At 31.0% G+C, this 23,885-nt stretch overlaps 3 protein-coding genes and 1 long non-coding RNA gene across 6 annotated transcripts; all 4 read left to right on the top strand.

Annotated features, from left to right (window-relative positions):
• Positions 1-1,779: 1,779 nt before the first annotated feature.
• On the top strand, positions 1,780-5,231 carry LOC149477319 (uncharacterized). The gene is made up of 2 exons (XR_016317695.1): positions 1,780-3,253; positions 3,513-5,231. It is a non-coding gene; the product is annotated as an uncharacterized LOC149477319 (long non-coding RNA).
• Positions 5,232-5,941: 710 nt separating this feature from the next.
• On the top strand, positions 5,942-9,825 carry LOC149477320 (plasminogen receptor (KT)-like). 2 transcript variants are annotated; one of them, XR_016317593.1, is made up of 5 exons: positions 5,942-6,271; positions 6,364-6,494; positions 8,375-8,484; positions 9,196-9,621; positions 9,675-9,825. XR_016317593.1 is itself a non-coding variant. In XM_089710502.1 (4 exons), the coding sequence occupies exons 1-4, from the start codon at positions 6,191-6,193 to the stop codon at positions 9,357-9,359; spliced, it is 486 nt and encodes a 161-aa protein (XP_089566628.1). In that variant the 5' UTR covers positions 5,942-6,190; the 3' UTR covers positions 9,360-9,689. The 2 variants fall into 2 exon arrangements, 1 of the variants encoding a protein (XP_089566628.1); XM_089710502.1 differs by having other exon boundaries at positions 9,196-9,689.
• Positions 9,826-10,581: 756 nt separating this feature from the next.
• On the top strand, positions 10,582-13,437 carry LOC149477321 (plasminogen receptor (KT)-like). Of its 2 annotated transcripts, XM_089710504.1 has the most exons (5): positions 10,582-10,814; positions 10,899-11,049; positions 11,135-11,265; positions 11,989-12,098; positions 12,734-13,437. In XM_089710504.1, the coding sequence occupies exons 2-5, from the start codon at positions 10,969-10,971 to the stop codon at positions 12,865-12,867; spliced, it is 456 nt and encodes a 151-aa protein (XP_089566630.1). In that variant the 5' UTR covers positions 10,582-10,814; positions 10,899-10,968; the 3' UTR covers positions 12,868-13,437. The 2 variants fall into 2 exon arrangements, with proteins under 2 accessions (XP_089566630.1, XP_089566629.1); XM_089710503.1 differs by having other exon boundaries at positions 10,582-11,049.
• A 3,927-nt stretch (positions 13,438-17,364) lies between these two features.
• Positions 17,365-23,275, top strand: Erk7 (Extracellularly regulated kinase 7). The gene is made up of 7 exons (XM_089710827.1): positions 17,365-17,693; positions 18,390-18,596; positions 19,575-19,715; positions 20,411-20,550; positions 21,659-21,857; positions 22,285-22,443; positions 22,791-23,275. Exons 1-7 carry the CDS (start codon positions 17,365-17,367, stop codon positions 23,272-23,274), a joined length of 1,659 nt encoding a protein of 552 aa, XP_089566953.1. The 3' UTR covers position 23,275.
• The last annotated feature ends 610 nt before the right edge of the window (positions 23,276-23,885 follow it).

Below are 23,885 nucleotides of genomic sequence, written 5' to 3' on the forward strand. Positions count from 1 at the left end.
TTACCTCACCCCCGCGCGATCAGACATAAAATGGGCCATATTTTTCTGCAAGGACGATACGCAACGAAGATTGACAACATTAATCAAATTGACTTAAAGTAATTTTATTATTTTGGATTTGTGATTATCGTTTTTCGTAGAAAATGGTTAGATATTGTGCTGTTTACGGATGTATTTATCAGAAAAACGCGAATTTTTTTTTACGCTAGTCACAAATGTGCCAACCATAAAGCGTTAACACACACATTTGCAGTCTCTACAGTGTGACTGTCAAAACGATCATTTTGTATGGAGTGTCCGGGGTGTGATAAAACCTAACAGCCTTAAATATAATGCGCTTTGTAAACTTTAAAAATATCAGTGACGTTATTAAAACTGGAAAAATAACATCTGTCTGAAATAATACATAAATACGTAAAACTAATTCATATTTTTAAGGTACGTGAATTTTACTTATGCGACATGCAAATATCCACATTAAGTCAAAGGACTTAAAGTGCACTTTCGTTTATTATAAGATAAACAAGAAGGTAAAAATTCCTTAATCATAAATCAATGGACAAAATACTGTCGTCCCTTTCTAATATAACATAATTCATATAACTACATCTCATTCGGCTTAATACATTGTAATGTATTTTAGCTCTTAATGCCTTTATCATAAGGTGCATTTTCAATTGAAACGTCGACAAATATTTGCCTAACAATGTGAGTTGCGTGTGATAAATAATTTATTAAATTAGTTTATAGAAATAAATAATAATCGTAGACAAATCCCGGTAGATATTGCTAGAATACTGCCCTTAGAAATTAATTGTTAATCTGTGGTTTGAAGTTTTGGCGGTACAACATAGTTTTTAAATTAGGTTATGTCACTTAGGTAAGGTAATTGCCTGAATAGAAATTGATTCTCACTCATATAAATGTTTATTTTTATTTTTACGAAATATGATTTAAATATAAGTGGCAATTACTATTTTACTAAACAAAGATATAAGCTTGGCTATTATTTTTAATTATTTATACTCAATTTTATTGTAGTTTATTTTAGTTTCTGATTTATATAACAAAAAATAGACAATCACATAGTTTAAATATACATAATATAGATACATTTAACTACTGCACTTTTTTTCATAAAATATATTTCAATAGCTAAATGAATAAAGTCTCTTACGCTTATATTTATGTTAGTTACGTACATAAACTTCTTGAGAGAATTTCTCAAAGAAAAATATTTTTCCATAACAATACCACATTCCTTATCTAACCTCAACTTGAAATTTGCTTTTTAATCATAAATAGTGATAATCTAAGTAAGTACAACTATTATGGCTAGTGATGCAATACAAAGCAATAATCACATTAATTAATTTAATTTTTGATAATTAAAAGTGATCTCATAATCAAATCATTAACTTAACACGAAAAAAGACGAGAAATTAAAAAAAAAAAGTAAAATAATTGATCACGAGGCGGGATTTGAACGTACGTCCTTTTGCCATACTGGGGCAACGCCTAGCCTCTCGGTAACCCGTGATCCAAGTGGAATTCTACTCTTTCGGTTTTACCTGCCTATAAAGGACTATTTATTTCGATTCTTTCAAAATTTCTCATTTATAAAGCATTTGAAAGCTAAATAATTTAGCTCAATTCGCATGAGCTAAAGTTTGATCAAGTTATCTTGATCGTGTAGAACGTAAATAAATAATTTTGTAATAAAACGAAACGGACCCTCTTCTCAATGGGCAGCGTTGGGCGAGTAGAGGCAATTACGATAGTCCGTCATTGTAGACGTTTCATATTCATAACCGCCGTAATGGCGGCAAACATCGACGATCATTTGTTGGGCCAACGCTGATTGTTATGAGGGCCCATAAGATTCCATAGAGTCTATATTTTTCATTGTTCATATTGCAAGTACACATAGGCTTGATCAAGTAAATTATATCGTGTGGAAGTCAATTAAATAAGTGCATTGAGAAGTGACAATCGATTTTCGACTCTATTATCATAATGTTACAACTTTTAATCGTCATTTATTGTACTTCTCTTCAATTTAGATCATCTTTCTAATACTTGATAAATAAAAATAAGTCTGTGTTCGAAAATCATTATTTTACATTATTAACTACGCATTTAACTATTATCAGTATATAATTAACTTTAATTATTTAATTTAGCCGTTTATTTCCCAATTTTTTCTATCATGACATTTACTAGTCGTAGGCATTTTTCCTATTTTTTTCCAAGAAATTTAAAATATTTTTATAGTTCATATTTATTTGACATATGATTCTATTTATACACAATAAGTTATAAAATTAAGATACATTCTTTTGAATACTATTTAAAATGTATTTTTTCCCCATTTTTTTAAATTTTTCATACATAATTATTTCGTCTTCCAGCATAAAATCACAATACATATACATATACAACCAGTAGGGTAACTTCATACAACACGTTCCAAATGGCTCTCGCACACAAGCACCTTATTTTTTCATAAGTGTACGACAATCCTATATCTCTCAATTGTCATAATGCCCATACGATTCTTGTAAACACACTCATGTTTGTGTACGTGAGCCATTTCGAACGAGTTGTATGAAGTTTCCCTACCGGTTGTATCTGTATATTGTGATAAAATCATACTATCCCTGTTGCGTCTCTAAATATTTATTAATACATAAAATTTAGAATAGGGAATGACATTTGTGAGCACATTTTCTCTTTCTTACTAATATTTTTGGTCTTGATCATAAATCTATCGAGTGTAATACATATTTATAGTTCAATAGAATGAAAAAATAAATACGTGAAATAAATGATACTCATAAAAGTACGGGGAGAAGTCTAAATCTAAATGAACTTTGTATCATAAAAAATAACTATGTACATATTTGATTAAAGATATATGTATTCAAATTAAATCAAACAAACATTCTCAAATTTCGTAATAAACTAAAACTATATACACACTATAACATTATATTTTAAAGTAAAGAATATGTTCTCGCATATGTTACTCATAAGATTTGGAAGGCATTGTTAACTATTAAAATAGATAGGAATTAAGGATATTAATATGCTTTTGTCCTTACAGTGATGCGCTTGGTAGATGTTTGTATAGGCATAGCTAGGAAACACTGTTTCAAATTTTCACGAACTACCCTCAGGAAATAACTCGTCTATATTTTGTTGTGAACAATCTTGTGATTTGAGGTTAGCGCTAAGAATATTAGGAAAAATTGTAGACGCCAAATTTAATTTAAATCGCCATTTAAAAATTATTTAATATTGTCAGTTGAAAATATTCAGAAATAAATTTCTTTACATATTTTATGTGTGAGACTGTCGAGTTTATTTTCTTAAAATTATTTTTGTACAAATTCGTAATTTTACTTTATACATCTTATTTTTTTATTAGCAGGAATAAAAACAGTTAATCGAAATTGCATAATATACTGAATAAATTAGTTTTACTGATCGCGGGTACAAAAATTTATGAGAATGTCAAGACATACTTTTTTTTCGTTTTTAAGGCAATAAGACTGAACTATTTTCCAGTGTCAAGTTTTAAAAGGTAGGGAAACATAAACGACAAGAAAGGAACCAACAAGACATTCCTAAAGTTTGTTCACAAATTAAATTCAAATTAACCTTATGTCCTTACACCTAAAATAATTCTTAATAAAACAATAGTCACACACGTCCTGCAAAAGTATATTTTCAATATTATCCAGTAGGTACAAATTATGAACATCAGAAAAAAGTATTTTTGTAAATTTTCACCGTAATTAAATAATTGTAAGTGTAATAATTCGCACAAAATAATGGCTAGGCTTCCATGTTCAACAGATAAGTAATGAAGTAGTTGAGCACGCGTATTTCCTTTTTTTTACTTATGAGTTTCAGTGTTGCCAGAATATTTTGTACAAAATCGTGATTTTTAATATTTATTGACTAGGCTATAATTAACTCGCTATTTGTATACCTTCGCATTTTACTTTGCAGTATTATTTGTTCATCATTTAACATACATTATATTACTAATTTTTATTTATGTCGTTTTTAATGATAATATAGAAAAATATTCTTAGTTTTCAATAACGGATATTATTGCAGTTATTACTTGCTATACCTTGCCATGTAATTTTGAATATTAATTTTTTTATAGTAATAAAAAGTGGAGCTTATAATTTACTTATAAATTACAATGTTATTTTAATGCCGAAAAATATACTTTTAAATCAATACTAAATTGAAATTCCTAAGTAGTAGATGTAATAGCACCACTTTTGAGTACCAACATTTTAGGCGATCTCATTAGATATAATATGTATCAGTAAAATAGAAACCACCAGTGATAATAATGGAAAAAGCAATATTCATGACATATTTGTATGTTATAATATTAAGTAATGATATAGCATAATAAAGACAAAGAAAACAAAAAAATAGAGGATCTAGTTAATGTATTAACAGATATAGTTTAACAAAATTTATTGTTTAACCGCTTTTAAATAAAAATCATTTTAGTTGGTACAAAATTCATATTACTTCGAAGAGAGAGTGAGAAAAGAATATTCAAACATTCTATGGAACAATTTTATTATCATGAACATACATTAAAATATCCCAGGAATGATTTTGATTTATTCTCATTGTTTGTGGTTTTGTCAGATTTTATATGTAGGTATTTAAATTGCTTTTTACGTACCTACGTCTAACTTTTTTAAACTGCATCGTGTTGCAATTATTAAAAATGCTCTCATAATCATTTATTACTTATGACAAATATGTGGAATAATAAACATTAGTTAGGCTTATTATATCAGCTCTGTAGCTTGACCAGAAAATGCAATATTTTGAATAGATAATTACATTATAATTGTACGCATTGTAATTTACACAATATATCTTGTAATTTCAGTAATAACTAGGATTATATCGTTAAGTATGCAATGATAGCTTTAAAACGATATTATTTTTGCCTGTTGTGATATTATTCTGTACAAACGTAGCCATAAAGGGTGGGTTACCAGTATATCTTATAACAGTTCTTTAAAAGAAAGAGACAGCGCTAGCCGACCCGTCTAGCTCCGTCACTTTCTCACACTGGAATAATAACTGCTATAGGACATACCGGTAACCCCCTGCAATAGATAAGTATGTAAATACATACAGTGTTGAATGACTTGCCTTCAATAAATAAATATAAGTAGTTATGTATTGTTTCATTTTAACCCGATCCCTATTTTCCTTTTAGCCAAATTTATTTTCTATTATTTTTTAATGTTATTAATCATACAATTTTAGAGTACAAATAAAGCAAGCCGTCTATCTATTTTTATTGGAGAAATATTTAAAAACCTTATAGAATAATATTTGCCATTCAAAGGTCATTAAGTAAAAATTTTAAAGTATGCAAACAAACAAAATTTTCCTTTTCGAAATACATACAAATATATTATATGTAATATAATTTTTAATAATTTTAATTATAATATTAATTGTACGTAAGTACCAAGGCTTCATCTTCTCTGCGTTACTTGAAACACAAGTTTATTTTGTTTTGTACAGTTTTAAATAGATGTCTCTGTAGTATGTATTATTTGGAGGCCGTACTTATATGTATTACCAAAAATATAATTAATCAAACATTTTTATAAAAATATTACTTAATTATTCTGTTTAATAATATATTTTTGTACCTACCTACACCTACCGTATTTTGATTAATAATTATAATTATAGCAACACTATAGCCACAGAGGTGCGCTTGCGCCGACTTTTGCCAATATTTTTATCACGTTTTGATGTTTCAATATCTTTCTTGATATGAGTACTTATATGATTAGCTAAAACATAAGTACATGATCAATGAGAAAGTGAGACAGAAATAGCTCGTATATATATTCAAAATGTTTACGTGAGGGGGGGGGAGCCTAAAATAACACCTGTGGAGAGGGAGGTATAGAAATAGGTACTAAAAAACTACCTCGTCATGATCACAAAGCTAGAAGTAATATGATGTTTTACTAGAGAACGAATGCGTGTGCGCGAATGTCTACTCGCAAATTCTGTTAATAAAAAGCTATCGTGTTTTGTTTTCCGTACTCAGTAAACACCATTGTTTAATTGTTTTTTTTTGACTACGTTTAGTGAACAAATAAATTTCATTAAAATGGGCGGCCTCATATCGGTTAATATAGAAGAACAATATAAAAAGAATGAAAAGTTCCTACAGAGCTTAAATGAGATAGCGGTAAGTTTATATTATTACGTGTTATACCTAATTCTATTATTTTTTGTAATACTTATGTAAGCTTATTAAGTAATTATGTATAATTATTTTAGATTGAAAGACAAATTCAATTGCAAAATCAAATGGCAGAGCGGCAAAAAGCTACTATGATAGCGAGCAGCAGGGACTTCTTTCTTTGGTTCACAACATTTCATGGCACTGTTGCTACCGGTTTATTAACTGGGTATGTTTTTGTTTATGTTAGTACAATATTTTTGCCGGTTTCACAGCCAGTGTTGCCAGCAAGACTAACATAAAATTTGCTAAATGGCTGTTAAAATTTTGCCAAAATTTTGCTAAAGGATTTATAATTAAGCTAAATATTTTGCTAAAAATTTTTAATGTCAAATAAAACGACATTTTACTTAAAATTTTACTTATCCAACACATTTATTTACACATATGTAAATAATGACATCATAAATAATAACATCTCTTATTCGAGTGCGTTATTATCAAATAAAATATTAATATCTTGGTCTTCATCCGCAGCCGATAATGTTGACGTAGACGTGGAAGCCTCATTGCCAAGACTATATATTATTTTCCTTGGTGCCTATAGAGCGCAGTACATTATCCGGAACTGTGTAAGAGTAGCAGCATTTTCCTGCCCTCTTTAGGCCGAATCTTATGTATAAAATGGCATTTAAAGTTTTTACCGACAAACGATTGCGAAGCTTAGTTTTGACGACATTCATTTGGCTAAAAACACGTTCTATTTCCGCGTTGGAATGTGGTAGTGATAATAATGACATTGCCAGCTGTGATAAATCTGCAAAAGGGTTATTACCAGCTGCGTCTTTATAATCCATTACTTCATTCCAGAATTCCAAGGTGGAAGTTGTGCATGTCCATGAAATGTCGACTAAATTTACGTATGCAAGGTAGCAAAACTGTAGTTGGTTTCATATGGTTTAACTTTTATTATATAATATTTTATATGCTAAAAAATAAGCTATATGCTAGACAACAAATAAAAATGCTAAACAATGTAAAAATATGCTAAATTTAGCATAAATTATGCCAAATTGGCAACACTGTTCACAGCTTCTCTTCTTATCTGTCAGTTAAAATGACAAGTAATGTACTTGTTATAGTCCTTTTCACCTATGATGATTCCTGTGACACTTCATCGTGTTCCGAATTACGTATTTTATGTTTAAAACGCCAAAATAATTTTAGTGCATAATATTTTTATTTTATGGCGGAATTATTGCCAAAAATATAAAAATAAAACATCTTAAACTCTTAAATCGAAAACAGTATTGTATAGTTTAATATAATGAAAAATAAAATAAAATAACACAAAAATATAATACCTACGCAATTTGTGTACATGAAATGGATCGTTGAAAAATCATAGAGTTGGAAAATCATATAATCGGCGCCCATCTTGTGATCGTTTGTCAATCGAGTCAATCGTCTGTACGAGTGCATACAAGTTGCATTTTTATAATGATACTTTACGTGCTATTCTGTTATTGTTACTAATTGTTATTGTTGACTTTTTGTTGCTGTTGTTTGCTTAGTTTCCTTAGTTAATTGTTGGCGAAATGCCGAAAATACTAATTTTGGTACTTTATTCAAATCGATTTCATTTCCATATAAAATATTATCGATTATCGAAAACAATTGATATGGTTTCAGTAAAGACATCTCTACACGTGTCAAAAATCCATGTGTCACAGAAATCATCTTAGGTGGAAAGGACTATAGTCAAAAGATGTTAGGCTATCAGGGACATGATGAAAGTTGAAACCGGCATTTATCTTAGATCAAAGGCATTTATATTACGCTCGTTTTAGAAAATAAATTTATGTTAGTTTAATTAATTTAATACCTACACCCAGTTATGTACAGAAATTAAAATAGGTAATTTCCCATAATATAGTTTTGCACAAGTTTAAAATAGGTATAATAATATAGTTAGGTAGTAGGTAGTAGTTAGGTACTATTAAATCAAATAGACTACAGGCGACCTTGAAATTTTACGCTCAACACGCCTAAAGAAGTTTCACTTCAAAAACTTATTGAGTGTTTACTGACTTTTAATATTGTTTCCAGGTTTGGAAAGACTAGAAAGCCATTTTTATTGGTACCTCTTATTCCATTGTCATTCGTTAATTTGTATTATTATGATCTGGCATATGGCAACAAGTTGCACAGGATAAGAAGTAAGTATAAATTTTACCAAGCATAACCATTATATACCACTAGATTTCGGCCCGCGGCTTCGCCCGCGTTTTTAAAGGAAAACCCGCATAGTTCCCGTTCCCGTGGAATTTCCGGGATAAAACCTATCCTATGTGTTAATCCAAGTTACCCTCTATATGTGTGCTAAATTTCATTGTAATCGGTTCAGCCCCCCTAGTCAAGTGGCTTTCTGTTAGCGTAGCGTTCAATAGAATAGACTACGAATGTATGAGATTGACGTAACCTATAGATACGTTTATCTACAGCCTACGTCAATCTCATACATTCGTAGTCTATTCTATTGAACGCTACGCTAACAGAAAGCCACTTGACTAGGGGGGGCAGTAGTTTTTACGTGAAAGAGTAACAAACATCCATACATCCATACATCCTTACAAACTTTCGCCTTTATAATAGTATTAAGAATTAAGATACATATTAATAATTGTTTGTACTATTAAAATAATTGCTTTTTACTAAATGCATATGGATGTATATAATTTTTGTTTGTCCCGGTTCATCTCTGGAACTGCTGGACCTATTTTGAAGGGAATTTCACTGATAGATAGCAGATGTAATAATTAACTAACTTTGGCTATTTTTTGATATTGCCCCAGTTTTATGCCATAGAGGATGTTCTATTAATATATGTATAGAAATATATATTTAAAGTACTTTTTTATCTTTCACAGTGGAAGCTGAGAATATAATGGCAAATGAAATGGACATTCTAAAAGTGCCTTGCGGGTTACCGACTCCAGCCTCTATTGACGAGGGTAGAAAGGCGGAGGAGGAGGCTAGGAGAATTCATCCACCGTTGCCTCAAGCTAAAACGAATATTATGACTGCACTTTGAAAGAACATTGAAGAAGAAGTACCTATTTGTAGCGAGGAATGTGTTTGTCACTAACCAATAGTATCGCTTCAAACGCTACACGCCTCAAACACAACTTCAAACTTCAAACTAAATGAAGCGATATGATTGGTTTACAAACACATGCCTCACTTCCTCGCACATTATTGGTGGAAAAACATAGATATAGATATATAGATTATAGACGGAACATCGTTTATTATTTTCATTGATCAGTTTGATACATGATATTATAGTTAATTAGGTATAGACTATTGACTGTTTATGGGCTTTTATATTAGCTTTATTGATTACTAGCGGTCCGCCCCGGCTTCGCCCGTGGTACATGTTTACGTTTTCTCTACATAAGAACCATCCTCGTACTTCAAGGAATATAATAAAAAAAGAATTATCGAAATCGGTTCAGCCGTTCTCGAGTTATGCGCTTACCAACACATTTTGCGATTCATTTTTATATATAAGATTTTATGTGATTTTATTTTAAAATATTGTATGCATGTGATAATAAAAAATATTTCAACATAGGTAAATTGTTTGATTTGTATTCTTTAAACATAATATAAATTGTACTTTCTAAAAGGAAAACTCGCATAGTTCCCGTTCCCGTGGAATTTTCGTGATATCAACTATCCTGTGTGTTAATCCAAGTTACCTTCTGTGTGTGCCCAATTAATAAATTCATTAAAATAATTTCAGCAGTTTTTGTGTGAAAGAGTAACAAATAAACAAACATACAAACTTTCGCATGTTTAATATTAGTAGGATTTTAAGGCAGCATGCATTTCTAGATATTAACGATTGTGTATGATTGTGGTCAATGTATGTGAGGCTGATATAGTGTTATTAATATAATAATACTATGTAGCGAAAGTATTAGCAAATTACTATCCGCAACAATCTTTTATGTACCATATTGCAATTCCTATACAAATTTAATCATTACTTGTACTGTATATATGCGTTTTGTGTAGGTATGTGAGTATCAATGACTAGGCAGATTTTTTATCATATCTACCGGTATCTAGTAAACAAGTGAGTCATTCTAAGAATTTATTTATAGGAGTCATACTATGCCCGAACGCTTATACATTTTACTTACACATATTTCATGAATGACAAAGATATGCTTATCGTGATAAAGCTAGGTATTTTAGATAGTGGAATGTCTTAATTTCAAACCAGCTTAAAGGCTGAATTTCATATTTTTTAAATTAAGAAATTGCATTCATGGGTAAAATATAAATGATGTAATGGCAACTTTTTACAATTTACAACGTGTAGAGGGCAACACTGGTCTAAATTCTGCCTACAAAGTGTCAAGACTTGACAGTTGACACTTTGTCAATTGTCATTTGCATTTTAAATTGTAATTTGTAATGTTTGTAATTTGTGTTACATTTTTGTAATCATTATTCAGTAATCGTCAACCGGTTATTGGTACCGTATACATAGTTTCCACTTCTGTCACAACAGAATAACGTCAAACCATTGTTTTATTATAATGTTCCTTGTTTATTGCAGTTAACATCATTGATTAATCATTAATTTTGACAATTATTAAGTTAACAAGTGAATTAAGCAATTACCTACAATGGGCAACCTTATATCCATTAATTTAGAGGATCATTATAAAAACAATGAAAAGTTCTTACAAAGCTTAAATGAAATAGCGGTATGTATTATAATATTATGTATAAATTTTTATGTGTTTTTGTAACAGAAGCTTATTAATTTCTATTGTTTTAAAAACTTTTTAGATTGAAAGGCAAATTCAATTGCAAAATCAAATGGCAGAGAGGCAAAGGGCTACAGCAGTGGCGAAAAGCAGGGATATATTTCTTTGGCTCACAGCATTTCATATCACTGCTGCGACTGGTTTATTTACTGGGTATGTATAATAATTATATTTATTTTAAACTAGGGGTCCGCCCCGGCTTCGCCCGTGGTACATGTTTACGTTTTCTCTACATAAGAACCATCCTCGTACTTCCAGGAATATAATTAAAAAAAAAATTATCGAAATCGGTTCAGCCGTTCTCGAGTTATGCGCTTACCAACACATTTTTCGATTCATTTTTATATATAAGAAAGATATGTAGGTACTACAATAATTTGAACTAAATATTTGGTTATTGTATACTTAATGTGTATTCCTGTAAATATTATCATATACTAGCTGTGCTCTGCAGTTTCTCCCGCACATCTCTGCTTCTGTTGGTCTTAGCGTGATGATATATAGTCTATAGCCTTCCTCGATAAATGGGCTATCTAACACCGAAATAATTTCTTCAAAACCGTTCAATAAATCATATATACTTACTTGTAGAAATGGCGTCATATGTGAATTAAACACTGTTTTATATACATTTCAATTAAGATTATTTTAGAAAATTATTATAAGTTCTCATAGGCTTGTGCAGTATATTCAAATAAAACATATATTATTCTGAGTGTCACAAGGCACGACTTATCATAGGGTACTTAGTTTACATTGATATCAATTATTTACTATTGACTTTCTTATCAGTAACTAATTATGTAATAAGTAGGTATATACTCAACTCATACAATAATGAACTTGATAAGTAATGACCTAAAATGTTGATTCTAGGTTCCGAAGGACAAAAAGGGCATATTTCTTGTTTCCTCTTATTCCATTGACATTTGTGAATCTGTATTATTGGGATTTGGCATATGGCAACAAGTTGCACAGGATTAGAAGTAAGTATGAATTTTTATTAAATAAAAGTGATAATGAAAAAATGAACATTGCACCCAAGAAAAAATCTAGTCTTGCCATAAGATGTGTCTTGTTGAGTGTTGCCAGATTAGGAAACAAAATTAATTATTTATTTCTCTATTTATGAGCTCTATAAATTGTATATACTGAAGTATAATGCATGGGAAATAACCAGCATTTCTAAAGAATACTAGTTGAATTGAGAATATTCTTCTAAGTCAAAAACATGATTTGTAATTATTTTGATTAATAAGTACATTTAATTATTTCCTTAGAAATAGAATTCTTACATTGAACTGCTGAGGCTTTTATGTACAATTGTTACTAAAGTTTTTGTATAGTGTGTTATAATATTACACAAACAATTTCAATTTTTTAAAGTGAAACTTTTATTACATCGTCTCAAACTTTTTGGTCTGTGTAGCGCATGTCGCGTGACGGTCGGCTTCCGAGTAGGTATATAAAGCAGTGTTCGGAACCGTACGATAATTATCGTACAAATACGATAATTTTGTGCCTAAGTTTCACTTTTACCGTGGTTTCATAAAACCACACAACATTTTTTATTTTTTATTATTCTGTTTCTTAATAAATAAATTTGTCATTTCATGAACAGTGGAAGCTGAGCACATAATGACACATGAGGTAGACATGCTCAAAGTGCCTTGTGGGTTACCAACACCATCCTCTATTGACCAAGGCAGAGAAGCGGAGGAAGAGACTAAGAAAATCCACCCTCCGATGCCTTAAATTGATTATTATGACTGCACTTTGAAGGTCAAATAGACCAAAGAGCTGCTGTATGAAAATAATGTATTTTTTATTATGGCAATTTGAACTATGAAGGTAAATAGACTAAAGATTGCTATATTGAAATATATGTATTTTTTTATTGCGGCAATAATATGATGAATTTGTTGTTTTAAAAGGTATAGGGAAACAAATAAAAAGCTTTCGTCAATTAAATAATATGACAATATAATTGTGCTATATATCATTCATTTAGTATTGGAAATTTACACCTAATTTATAACAGTCATGCTAATTTCCTATATAAAAATACTAATGTATTAAAAATATTCCAAAATATTGTTTGAATAGGTTTTTGCTTGAGCAAATAAAGAGTTTAGACTTTCAAAGTGCAGTATTTAATATTATTATTGATGCACAAAGATGTTCACTTGATAGTTTTAATATCTTAAAATTATGGCTCATTCAAATTTAAAAGTGTGCCTTCAAGGCTTTTAGATTAAAATGGGATTATTCAGTATTAGAATATAAAATAATACATTTATAAATGAATATATGTGTGTCCTTTTATATATATATATTTATTAAAAAAAAACATACAATGGCATTGAAATTATATAACATGAGTTGAGTCAATAATTTTTTAACAAGACAAGTATTAAAAATTGTGATATTTTACAAAAACAACGAAATTAGTTAGTAACCTATAATATTGAGGAAAGTTGCGAAGAAATGCCTAAATAATAGTTTTTATGCATCTTGAATGAATTCGAATCATCAAAAAAATAAAGATCTCAAATAATATTGATTTAATTGAAAATAAATGTGTGCGTATACTAGTGTACACACGTGAGAAGTGAAACTACTTTATGACCTTATTTTTCAAAAAATAATTTACTATAATTATATGCAACTTTACAGAAATACGTCAATCACGCGTGGTAGGGATAAGAAAAAGATGGCGCGTAACGGATAAATGTCACGCGTAACGAAAAAATGTTACTTACACTAAATTTTTTCCAACCCCGATAAAGAAGTTTCACTTCAAAAAATTTGGAAAAGTTGAAGGAGAGAAATATGTGATTTCATTTTTATTCAGTGCCTTTTTGTATGCATTTTCAAAGATAATAACTAGTAATGAATAATCCCATTCATAGAATTTGATAGTTCGCTTAGTTTTATTATGATATACAGGGTGTCCCACTGTTGGTATACTAAGCTCAAAGGAGGTTATAGTTTTGCATACGCTGAGTACGTAAAAAATAATTAAAAAATTCCAGACGCATTTTTTTTTCAAATAGATGAATTCTTAAAACTCTATGTGTACACCCATAACAAGCGAGCCGCCCAATTTTGCCACCAGCACGTGAGCTATCGTTTAAGATTATATTTCATAGATAAAATGTTCATATTAGAGAAGCGGTATATACCGGCTGCGCGAAGCTAGAGAAGAAAACATGGATTTTCAGGAAAAATTTAGCAAAAAATTTTGGACGTAATTTTTTTTTAAAGTATTTTTTACGTGATCAGTGTATGCAAAACTACAAGTTCCTTCGCGCTTAGTATACCAATAGCGGGACACCCTGTATAAGGTGGATCTGTAGTTTACACATTATACCTGTAGTAAGTACTTATATTCTAAACCTAATATTAAGGAATTATTATTATTTTTTAAATTTTAATGTTATATGTGCTTTTACATTATTTTTTAATGTGATAATTATTTAACATATTATTTTAGTTATACTATTATAAAAAATATGTTACTTTAAAAACAATATAATCTTGATGCTTTAATCTTTACACATGTTAATACTGTGAACATATTTTTGTTATATAATTTTTAAGATTTACAAACAATGTGATTGTTAAATGAAACACCATTGAAACAGCAATAATTTAGTGATTAAATAGTGATTATTATTATAATTTACTAATAGTATATCTAAGACACATTTTGTTATATATGTATCCTATTTACACGTTTATAAATGTGACAAAAATAATTCAAATGTTACTGGATTGTTTTTATATTATTAATTTTAGATAATAATGATATATGTATATTTGTGCGTGTCCAGACATTCATAGGAATATTAGTACTCATTATACTATTTCAATCTCTCAATTACCTAAGAATATATTAAACTAACATTCTATTCAATAATATCTCAATTCTCCATGGTAATCTCAGTTTTAAGCATCTAGCTACTATTTTTGGTTTTCATGGCATTCAAATGCTTTTATAAATATAAATTTATAGAGAATAGAAAAAATTCGATCACGAGGCGGGACTCGAACCCGCATCCTTTCGCTGTACTATACTTAAATTTATATTTATAAAAGCATTTGAATGTCATAAAAACCAAAATATCAAATTCAACAAAAAAGGCAAGCTTGCAAGCTGCTGTCAGACAGACTGTCGGACATTTCTTGCGGAAGTTTTCTTGCAGATGGACAGGCGGCCTTAGACACATAAAACTGAAAGAATAGAATAAATTCGATCGCTCTGGCACCCGCCACGGGTGGCCGAGTTGGTCAGGCATCCGCCCCGGATTGGCGCGTAAAGATGCGGGTTCGAGTCCCGCCTCTTGATCGAATTTTTTCTATTCTTTATAAATTTATATGTAGCTTCTATATAAGTAGAATTTAGCATATCATGCTTTACTTATATGTATGGCTACTTTATATAATATTGACAACTTTCTATATTATTTTTTATTTATAAAAATTGCTGTTTATCCTTTTCCAAGGATTTTTCATAAGTGTCACCAACTCCATGTATGTATGTTCAGTATACATATTATAAGAATGAACTTTTTGCAAATAATTGTACTTAGGAATATTTACTTTTATTATATATGCTTATCGTTAACATGACAATTTTATAATTTTTTTTAATGTTATTAACACTGTTTTAGCAATCGATGTATTATCTGTATAATATACATATATATAAATGTTGTTTTTTTTTGTCAAAGCTTAATTTTTAGTATTCAAGTTTTGATTCTGATGTTGATCTTGTTCTGTTATTTGTATAACTTACAGTTACCATTTAAACTAAGAAACTTTAATTATATTGTTACTGTGATCACGTAGTTATATGTAACATCCACACAGAGCCAATGTGTGCAATTAAATAATAACTTGTAATCAATACATTGTTGTACTTAATGTGACTATAAATTAGAAATAATTTTTTCGCTTTTGCAATCAGAAATAATTTAGTAGTTAATTTGTAAAATGCATCATGATAAAGGTTCCAGAAATACGTAAAGAATATTTTTGCAGTTTTAAGGTAGTACACTTAAGTAGATATTATAATATATTTTTTAACGCTTTTACCCAAAAATCATGTTATTTTGACTACATTTGTTACATAATTTTTGGCTCTGTGTGGACACACCATTATTAGTATAAGCTCAGTAGTGGCAAATTAAACTTATAACTCCAATTAATGATTCCTGCATTTCATATTCGCATTTTAATATTGAGCATTGAATGCTTTTACCTATTACAGTATTATTGTTCTAGTATTTATGAGGGTTACTGTCAATAAATCTTTAAACATTATTCAAATGTGTATTTTTTAAATATCCCCTCATACCTAAGCTTCATACACATCTACTTTTAGATACGTTACAATAAATATTAGTAAAAAAATAAATTAAATGTTGCAACATTTTATTAAAACTCATCAAATTAAAACATATTGTTTGCTTTTTTTTTCTTTTAAAAGATTTTCTGTCACTGGTTAACTAATTTAAGCTAGTTTCGAATCAAATGAGCATTTAAATAGAACATAATAATTGCAGTAATTTGCAGTAATGTTAATAATGGGGTTAAATCACAGGGTTAAATATTTTTATATTCGTTGGGAGTTAACACTGCTATTGATATCCAACGACGTCATGTTACATCACTAATTTATATTTTGAATAATCGATCATACAATGTCAGCAGACTACACAAAACACAAATAATTTATAACCTATCAATATAAAAGTTGACAGTTACGTTACCATAGCAACCATTATGTTGTTTAGCCGCCGTAAACAAATGAATTTCGGCAAGTCAACCAAGAAACGTGCTCAGAGTCCACTGTAAAAATATTTAGAGAAACAAATCAGATAATAACCATGTTTTCAGTGGTATTAGTTTGTTATTTTCCACGTAAGTACATGTTTTATAGTAAACCTATTACGACATGATAATTGCAGTAATGTTAATTATATGTAATTCTTCAAAATCGATCTTCGGTTGCTTAGTACAATCAATATTAAGTATTTAAAATTCATGTTTGTCATGCTTTGCTATTCAAATTACTTTCGTTCAAATTATCGTAAACCTATTCGAGACGTTTGCGTTTTAGCGAAATAACCCTTTAACTTGTATACGTAGTATATTATTATTAGTCTGTGCTTTAACCCTTATGAGTTATGAATATTAACAGAGCCTTTAGGTTTGTGTTTTGTAGAGGCATAAAACATAAAAATAATGAGTCAAAACCAAGCTAATATAAAAAAGGATGAGCACAAAAAGAAAGAGAAAGAAAAAGATGGACAAAAGAAGAGTCCCGAAAAAAACATGTCAGAGATAGATGAACATATTCTAAAGAGATTTGATATTAAAAAGAGACTTGGCAAAGGCGCTTATGGAATCGTTTGGAAGGCGGTTGATAAGAAAAGTAAAGACGTTGTGGCGATTAAAAAAATATTCGACGCGTTCCGAAATCAAACAGACGCGCAGAGGACTTTCAGGGAAATCATATTTTTGCAATCGTTCAGGAATCATCCGAATATAGTCAAACTTCATAGCATTCACAGGTGAGGTCGTAGTTAATATTAAAGTATTTTTAATAAGACTCAGGGTAAACGAGTCACCTGAAATAATTAAAACTTTTCAAGCAAAATATAATTCGTGGCATCGCATGATCGCATGCCAGTTTTGAATAAATTTAAATATTTCAATATAGCCATTATTAGATACACCTGCTTATAAATTATAATATCATTTTTGAAAATATTAGAAAGAGATTTTACTGGATTTAACAGGGATGTAACCTCGAAGCGCTGAGCGCAGCTATATTCCTGACAAATACATAATTCATTAACTGCCTAAGTATAACCTGCACGCACTTTTATATTTTTTCATTGACTCATACGATTAACTATTCAATACATTATTCCATCTCCATACTCTTCTACGTTTTTTCTTTTTCCATTTATTTTTATTCCGCACGCAATTTCAACACATAATCCAGTTACAAATTCAAAATACTGGCTACTACTAATAAAAATTGTGCGTGTGTGCCGAGCACACGTGTCAGAAGTGAAACTTCTTTGGCAAGATTCAAAAATACCAAAATCGTCGCCTTCCACCACGACGTGACGGTATTACCATGACGTGACCTTGAAATTTTACTTTCAAGCGCATAAAGAAGTTTCACTTCAAAACTTAAAGAACTATTTCTGATGCTGAATAAAAAAAAATCCAAAATTTAAAAAATAACGGTCATCCAGGGCCACGAACAACCGTGACATCTACCTCGGCTTCGAGTATATGGAGACGGATCTACACAACGTGATAAAACGCGGCAACATACTGAAGGACGTGCACAAGCGATACATTATGTACCAAATGCTGAAGGCGACCAAATACATACACTCTGGGAACGTGATACATAGGGACCAGAAGCCGAGTAATGTGCTTATTGATAGCGCATGCAGGTGGGTTTAGTTTTCTATAAAAAAGAGGTTATACAATCGGGACTCTCAAAGTTAAACGAATTTTGATGATTTGCCTGGCACTGCTTAAGTGGCCATGCTTAAATTTAACCATATATAACGTATAGGGATATCTTGAAAACTAAGGTACTTAACTTACAATTAATATCCTTACTAATAAATAACAGGCTTCTTTATTTTTTACTTCGTGTGCTGTTAAGTATTCTTATGACTATTTTTTACAAACTCAGTTTCCAAGGAACAAAGACAATATTATAATTGTCTCCATTATGAACAATATTTTCAGTATTGCGTTTGTTTATAAGCTGAGTAAAATAAAGCGTGTATTTTATGTTTTTTTATTTTATCCTTTTATGCTTGTTTTCCTATGCGTGACAAAGCTAAGTGATACTTTTTAACGGTAATGTAGTTTATTGCTATGAACCCCGCGATTCTTATACACGCATAAGTAATTGGAGTCGATTTAGGAAATGAACAGTTTTAATGGAAATTCTATTGCAATTTGCGAACAACGAAATATTACAATAGAATAATAATTAATCATGTTTAAGATACTTTTTCAAAAGATTATACAGGTCGGAAATTGAATTTTTGTTCAGTTTATTTATGAATTTGATGATCCAATAGATTGGCTTTAATGCCTATTATAAAATATTAGGTATATAATAGAAGATATCTTGGTACTCTATCAATTCTCTACCTGTTTTTCGGTTGTCGGTAAATCAAAACGACCATTTTGAATAGGTAATATGAGAGACCGGCCGCGGCATTAGAAGAGACAAATTTTTTCTTTTGAAGTGAAACTTCCACCGTTGAGAGTAAAATTTCAAGGTCTTGGTGATACCGTTTGGTATTTTTGAATCTTGCCAAGGAAGTTTCACTTCTGACACATACTCTCTTTTTTTAGTTGAAATGTAGGTACAAATTAGTATACTAATTAATATTTATATTACTCAAAAGGGTGAAACTAGCGGACTTCGGTCTGGCTAGATCAGTATCGTCCATGTACTCCGGTGGGGAGGAGGGCGCTGATCCTTGCTTGACTGACTACGTGGCTACGAGGTGGTATCGCGCACCAGAAATACTGATTGCTAGTAAGAAGTAAGTATTTTATGCTTTTATTGTTTTTAATATTTGAACCTAATTTCTTATGTACATAAGATTTCAGGAGTATAGAAATTCCATAGTAATTAGTCTAATAAATATATTAGTTTGGCACGTATCAAACAGATAAAATTTTTAATTCAATTACTAGGTATTTTTTGAATGACGATTGAGTTTTTCTTCTAATATTTTTTAGTAAGGCTGGATATTTTTTTACACCGTTTCATAGTATGAATCTATATAATAATCTAACTAACAGCGAAATGAACTATATTCGGTGCTGAAGCATGAATTTTTTTAACGTACTTACAAGTTAAAGAAGTGTAAAAGAATTGCCCACAATCAACAAAGTTTTTATAAATTATAAAAGTGGCTAAACATTATCTAAATATATATATATTATAAAGGCGGAAGTTTGTAAGGATGTATGGATGTATGGATGTTTGTTAATCTTTCACGTAAAAACTACTGAACCGATTACAATGAAATTTAGCACACATATAGAGGGTAACTTGGATTAACACATAGGATAGTTTTTATCCCGGAAATCCCACGGGAACGGGAACTATGCGGGTTTTCCTTTGCAAACGCGGGCGAAGCCGCGGGCGGAAATCTAGTCTAAATAATAAATATTATACAGGGTGCAACATTTAGATCGGTTATTGTTAATCTTTCACATGACATTTCCACAGCTATACAAAAGGCATAGACATGTGGTCGTTGGGTTGTATCCTGGGTGAGATGTTGACGGGTTCCCCACTTTTCCCGGGAACGTCCACCGTCAACCAGATTGAGAGAATCATGACTGCTCTACCAAGACCTTCGTCGGAAGGTAAATATTATTTTTATTTGCTATTCTTATACTTTCTAAAACCTAAACTAGCTAAGTTCATCTGTCATTCTATCTAAGGTATTGTTGTTTTGGTAAAAAGTACGGATCATTGATTGACATGACATATACATTTTTTTATTACCTCGAATCATCTATACAGGGTGTCCCACTATTGGTATACTATTCGCGAAGGGACTTGTAGTTTTGCATACACTGATCACGTAAAAAATACTTAAACAACAAAATTACGTCAAAAAAATTTTGCTAAATTTTTCCTGAAAATCCATGTTTTCTTCTCTAGCTTCGCGCAGCCGGCATATACCGCTTCGCTAATGTGAGCATTTTGTCTATGAAACATAATCTTAAACGATAGCTCACGTGCTGGTGGCAAAGTTGCGCGGGTTGCTTGTTATCGGTGTACACATAGAGTTTTAAGAATTCATCTATTTGAAAAAAAAATGCGTCTGGAATTTTATAAATATTTTTTATACACTCAGCGTATGCAAAACTATACCTCCTTTGAGCTTAGTATACCAACAGTGGGACACCCTGTATAATTATGACCATGCAACTTTTTTTGTATTTAAATTTAACTAACCCATCTTCCATAACAATCGTCTTTCATCATCGTATTTTTCTTCCCATTCTATAATTATTAAATATCATTAAATCTATTTATATAGGTAATTCTATAATGGTACATATCGGGCCCTCCTCGCAATGGACAGCGTTGGGCGCGTAGAGGCAATCACGATAGTCTAAAGGGGCTCAATATTATCATAATCTCCGGCAAGCATCGACGATCATTTGTTGGGCGAACGCTGCCCATTGTGAAGAGATCACATAAAACACATAGCAATATATCCCCAGATATAACAGCGGTATGCACGGGCTACGGCTCCTCTCTCATCCGCGAACAAGCGTCCACCAAAGCGGGTGTGACGTCACTCCACAACATGCTCTCTTGCGCGCCGCGTGACACGTTATAAACACGCTAGTCTTTAGATTCAATCAGATGACGACGACATATATAATTCTATAACGATACATAACACACATAGCGATATATATCTACCATAATATAACACACATAGCAATATATCTACAGATATAACAGCGGTATGCACGGGCTACGGCTCCTCTCTCATCCGCGAACAAGCGTCCACCAAAGCGGGTGTGACGTCACTCCACAACATGCTCGCTTGCGCGCCGCGTGACGCTGCGGAATTGGTTCAGCAGTTGCTGGTGTTCAACCCGGCCAAACGGCTCAGCGCTGAGAGGGCGCTGCACCATGAATATGTTGCTAAGTGGGTTTTTTGCTTGATAAAAAATATAAATTATGTTAAAAAAAATTACACTTTTTTTAATAGATTTGATTTTTTCTCGTTACACTTTTGCAGACATAAATGGTATTAAGTACCACAAAACAATTTAAACACAGTCTAACTTTAAACCAGGGATCTGTCAGTTTAATAGTTGTCTATGTGAAATACGACAAAACCAGATTAAAGAGAACCCGAGCTTGTCCTACCCTGTCTTTAAATTTTTTTGTGGTAAGAAAGAAAATATCCTTTAGATAGAGTTATATTTGACCGACGTTCTCCCTCAATTTTTTTTCTATGGATATCTATTGATACTATTACAATAAATGCAACTGTTTTAATTTAATTAGGAACTTCTTTTACATACAAACAGTATATTGTTATACTAAAGTATCTAACCATTTGGATTCAGGTTCCACAGAGAGCGTGACGAGCCCACATTACCTTCAGATGTTCTGCTTCCACTGCGAGATGACAAGCAAATGTCGGTAGATGACTATAGGAACAAATTATACAGCATCATGGCTAAGGGCTTCCAGAATAGTCCACAGTTGAGGAAAAGCCATTCTAGGTTAGAAGATAATATTATTTGTTGGGAGGGGAAATGTATGTATATGTATCAACTGATAAAGAACAGATGCAGAAATTAAAGCGAAAGATTTTATTTCTATTGTTTTAATTAATTCTTGTTAATTTCAAGGAACTCAATAAACTTTGAAGGAGGTTTACCTTACTGAATAAACTCGATTTTTCGCATCCTTTTTGCGAAAGTTTTTATAATATGTAAACAACTGAACGTTATTTTTTCCATCATGTGTTTTTACTAAGTATATCTCACCCCTCCTACTCACCTTTACAACACCTAAACGCTTAAAGAAAATATTATGTCTGATTTAATAAACTAACTTTTATTTACAGCGTAAAAACTCACACGCTCACAACGCCCATAAAAAGCAAGAGTTTCCAAGATCAATCCGACGTAAAGCATCACAAGACGAAACTGACGTCATCAGCAGATACAAAAAGCAGACCAAAGCTATCCAAAACCCTCGATAGACCCGTCAAAGAATTCAGATCGTATCAAACTATAAACGAAAAGGAAAAGAAACCAGTTAAAGCGACAAGGCTTTTCGAACACCAAGATTGGTTGGGCGCAAACTGTAGGGGCGATTATTTGACAGATGTCAAAAATGGCGGCAAAAGTCCAGGGAATTTTACAAGGGACTTCTTTCAGCCAGTAAAACAGAGTTTGGACTCGAAGAAACATTTGCAGCAAAGGAGGAATTCTACGTCGTTTTCTACGATTACAATTGGAGATTCTGAACTGGATTATGGGAAGAATTCCAGGCATGGGGTTATTACGGCAAGCGCTCTGATGGATCTTAGGACTAGCATACGATAGTTTGGCGATTTTGAGCAATTTTTTTGATGATATTATATTTTGTGGTTTATTTGTTTGTGTTATGTGATTATGGTTTAAATTTGGTTCGACATAAGTAAGGTATATGGGATAGACACTCAATTATTTGTGAAAAGCTTGGTACAGATATTTTCAATGGAAATTTAACACGGAGGAGCTTTTTTGCGCAGAATAGTTATTTGAATTTTGGGTAGTTACTTGAATTTGTGTTCTACAATCACACAGAGGGTCCTTAGCTGGAATGAGAGTAAAATATGTGAATAGGTATAGAGAATGAATGTACCGTTTAACATTGGATTTTAAACATTTGTGAATTTTTAACCTCTTTATATTTTTTGCCATTTCGAGTTCTTATAACAAGTTTAATAATATTGAGATCGTAAATAAATTATGCAACGCCATCAATTACTTATTACAATAAAGAATTTGTTTATTTATATTTCACTTGTTTTAATAAATAAATATTAGGTAGGTATAGTATCTCGTTAAATTGATGAAAAAAGCTTTGGAAAACGTATTTACTACCTACAAAGAATGTCTCTACTCGCATTACCATTTTGATTAGATAGACGTCTCTTAGAATATATTTACTG

This window comes from Colias philodice, chromosome 25, assembly GCF_061535455.1.
Source record: "Colias philodice isolate Cphi_HAF_F1 chromosome 25, ilColPhil1 Martin Lab GWU primary, whole genome shotgun sequence".
Taxonomy (NCBI): Eukaryota; Metazoa; Arthropoda; class Insecta; order Lepidoptera; family Pieridae; genus Colias; species Colias philodice.

Coding starts and splice junctions, on each gene's coding strand:
- LOC149477320 (XM_089710502.1), top strand. CDS start 6,191: ATGGGCGGCCTCATATCGGTTAATATAGAAGAACAATATAAAAAGAAT. Junction 6,495..8,374: donor GCTACCGGTTTATTAACTGG/GTATGTTTTTGT, acceptor TATTGTTTCCAG/GTTTGGAAAGACTAGAAAGC. Junction 8,485..9,195: donor CAAGTTGCACAGGATAAGAA/GTAAGTATAAAT, acceptor TATCTTTCACAG/TGGAAGCTGAGAATATAATG.
- LOC149477321 (XM_089710503.1), top strand. CDS start 10,969: ATGGGCAACCTTATATCCATTAATTTAGAGGATCATTATAAAAACAAT. Junction 11,050..11,134: donor AAAGCTTAAATGAAATAGCG/GTATGTATTATA, acceptor AAAACTTTTTAG/ATTGAAAGGCAAATTCAATT. Junction 11,266..11,988: donor GCGACTGGTTTATTTACTGG/GTATGTATAATA, acceptor TGTTGATTCTAG/GTTCCGAAGGACAAAAAGGG.
- Erk7 (XM_089710827.1), top strand. CDS start 17,365: ATGAGTCAAAACCAAGCTAATATAAAAAAGGATGAGCACAAAAAGAAA. Junction 17,694..18,389: donor AAACTTCATAGCATTCACAG/GTGAGGTCGTAG, acceptor ACGGTCATCCAG/GGCCACGAACAACCGTGACA. Junction 18,597..19,574: donor CTTATTGATAGCGCATGCAG/GTGGGTTTAGTT, acceptor ATTACTCAAAAG/GGTGAAACTAGCGGACTTCG.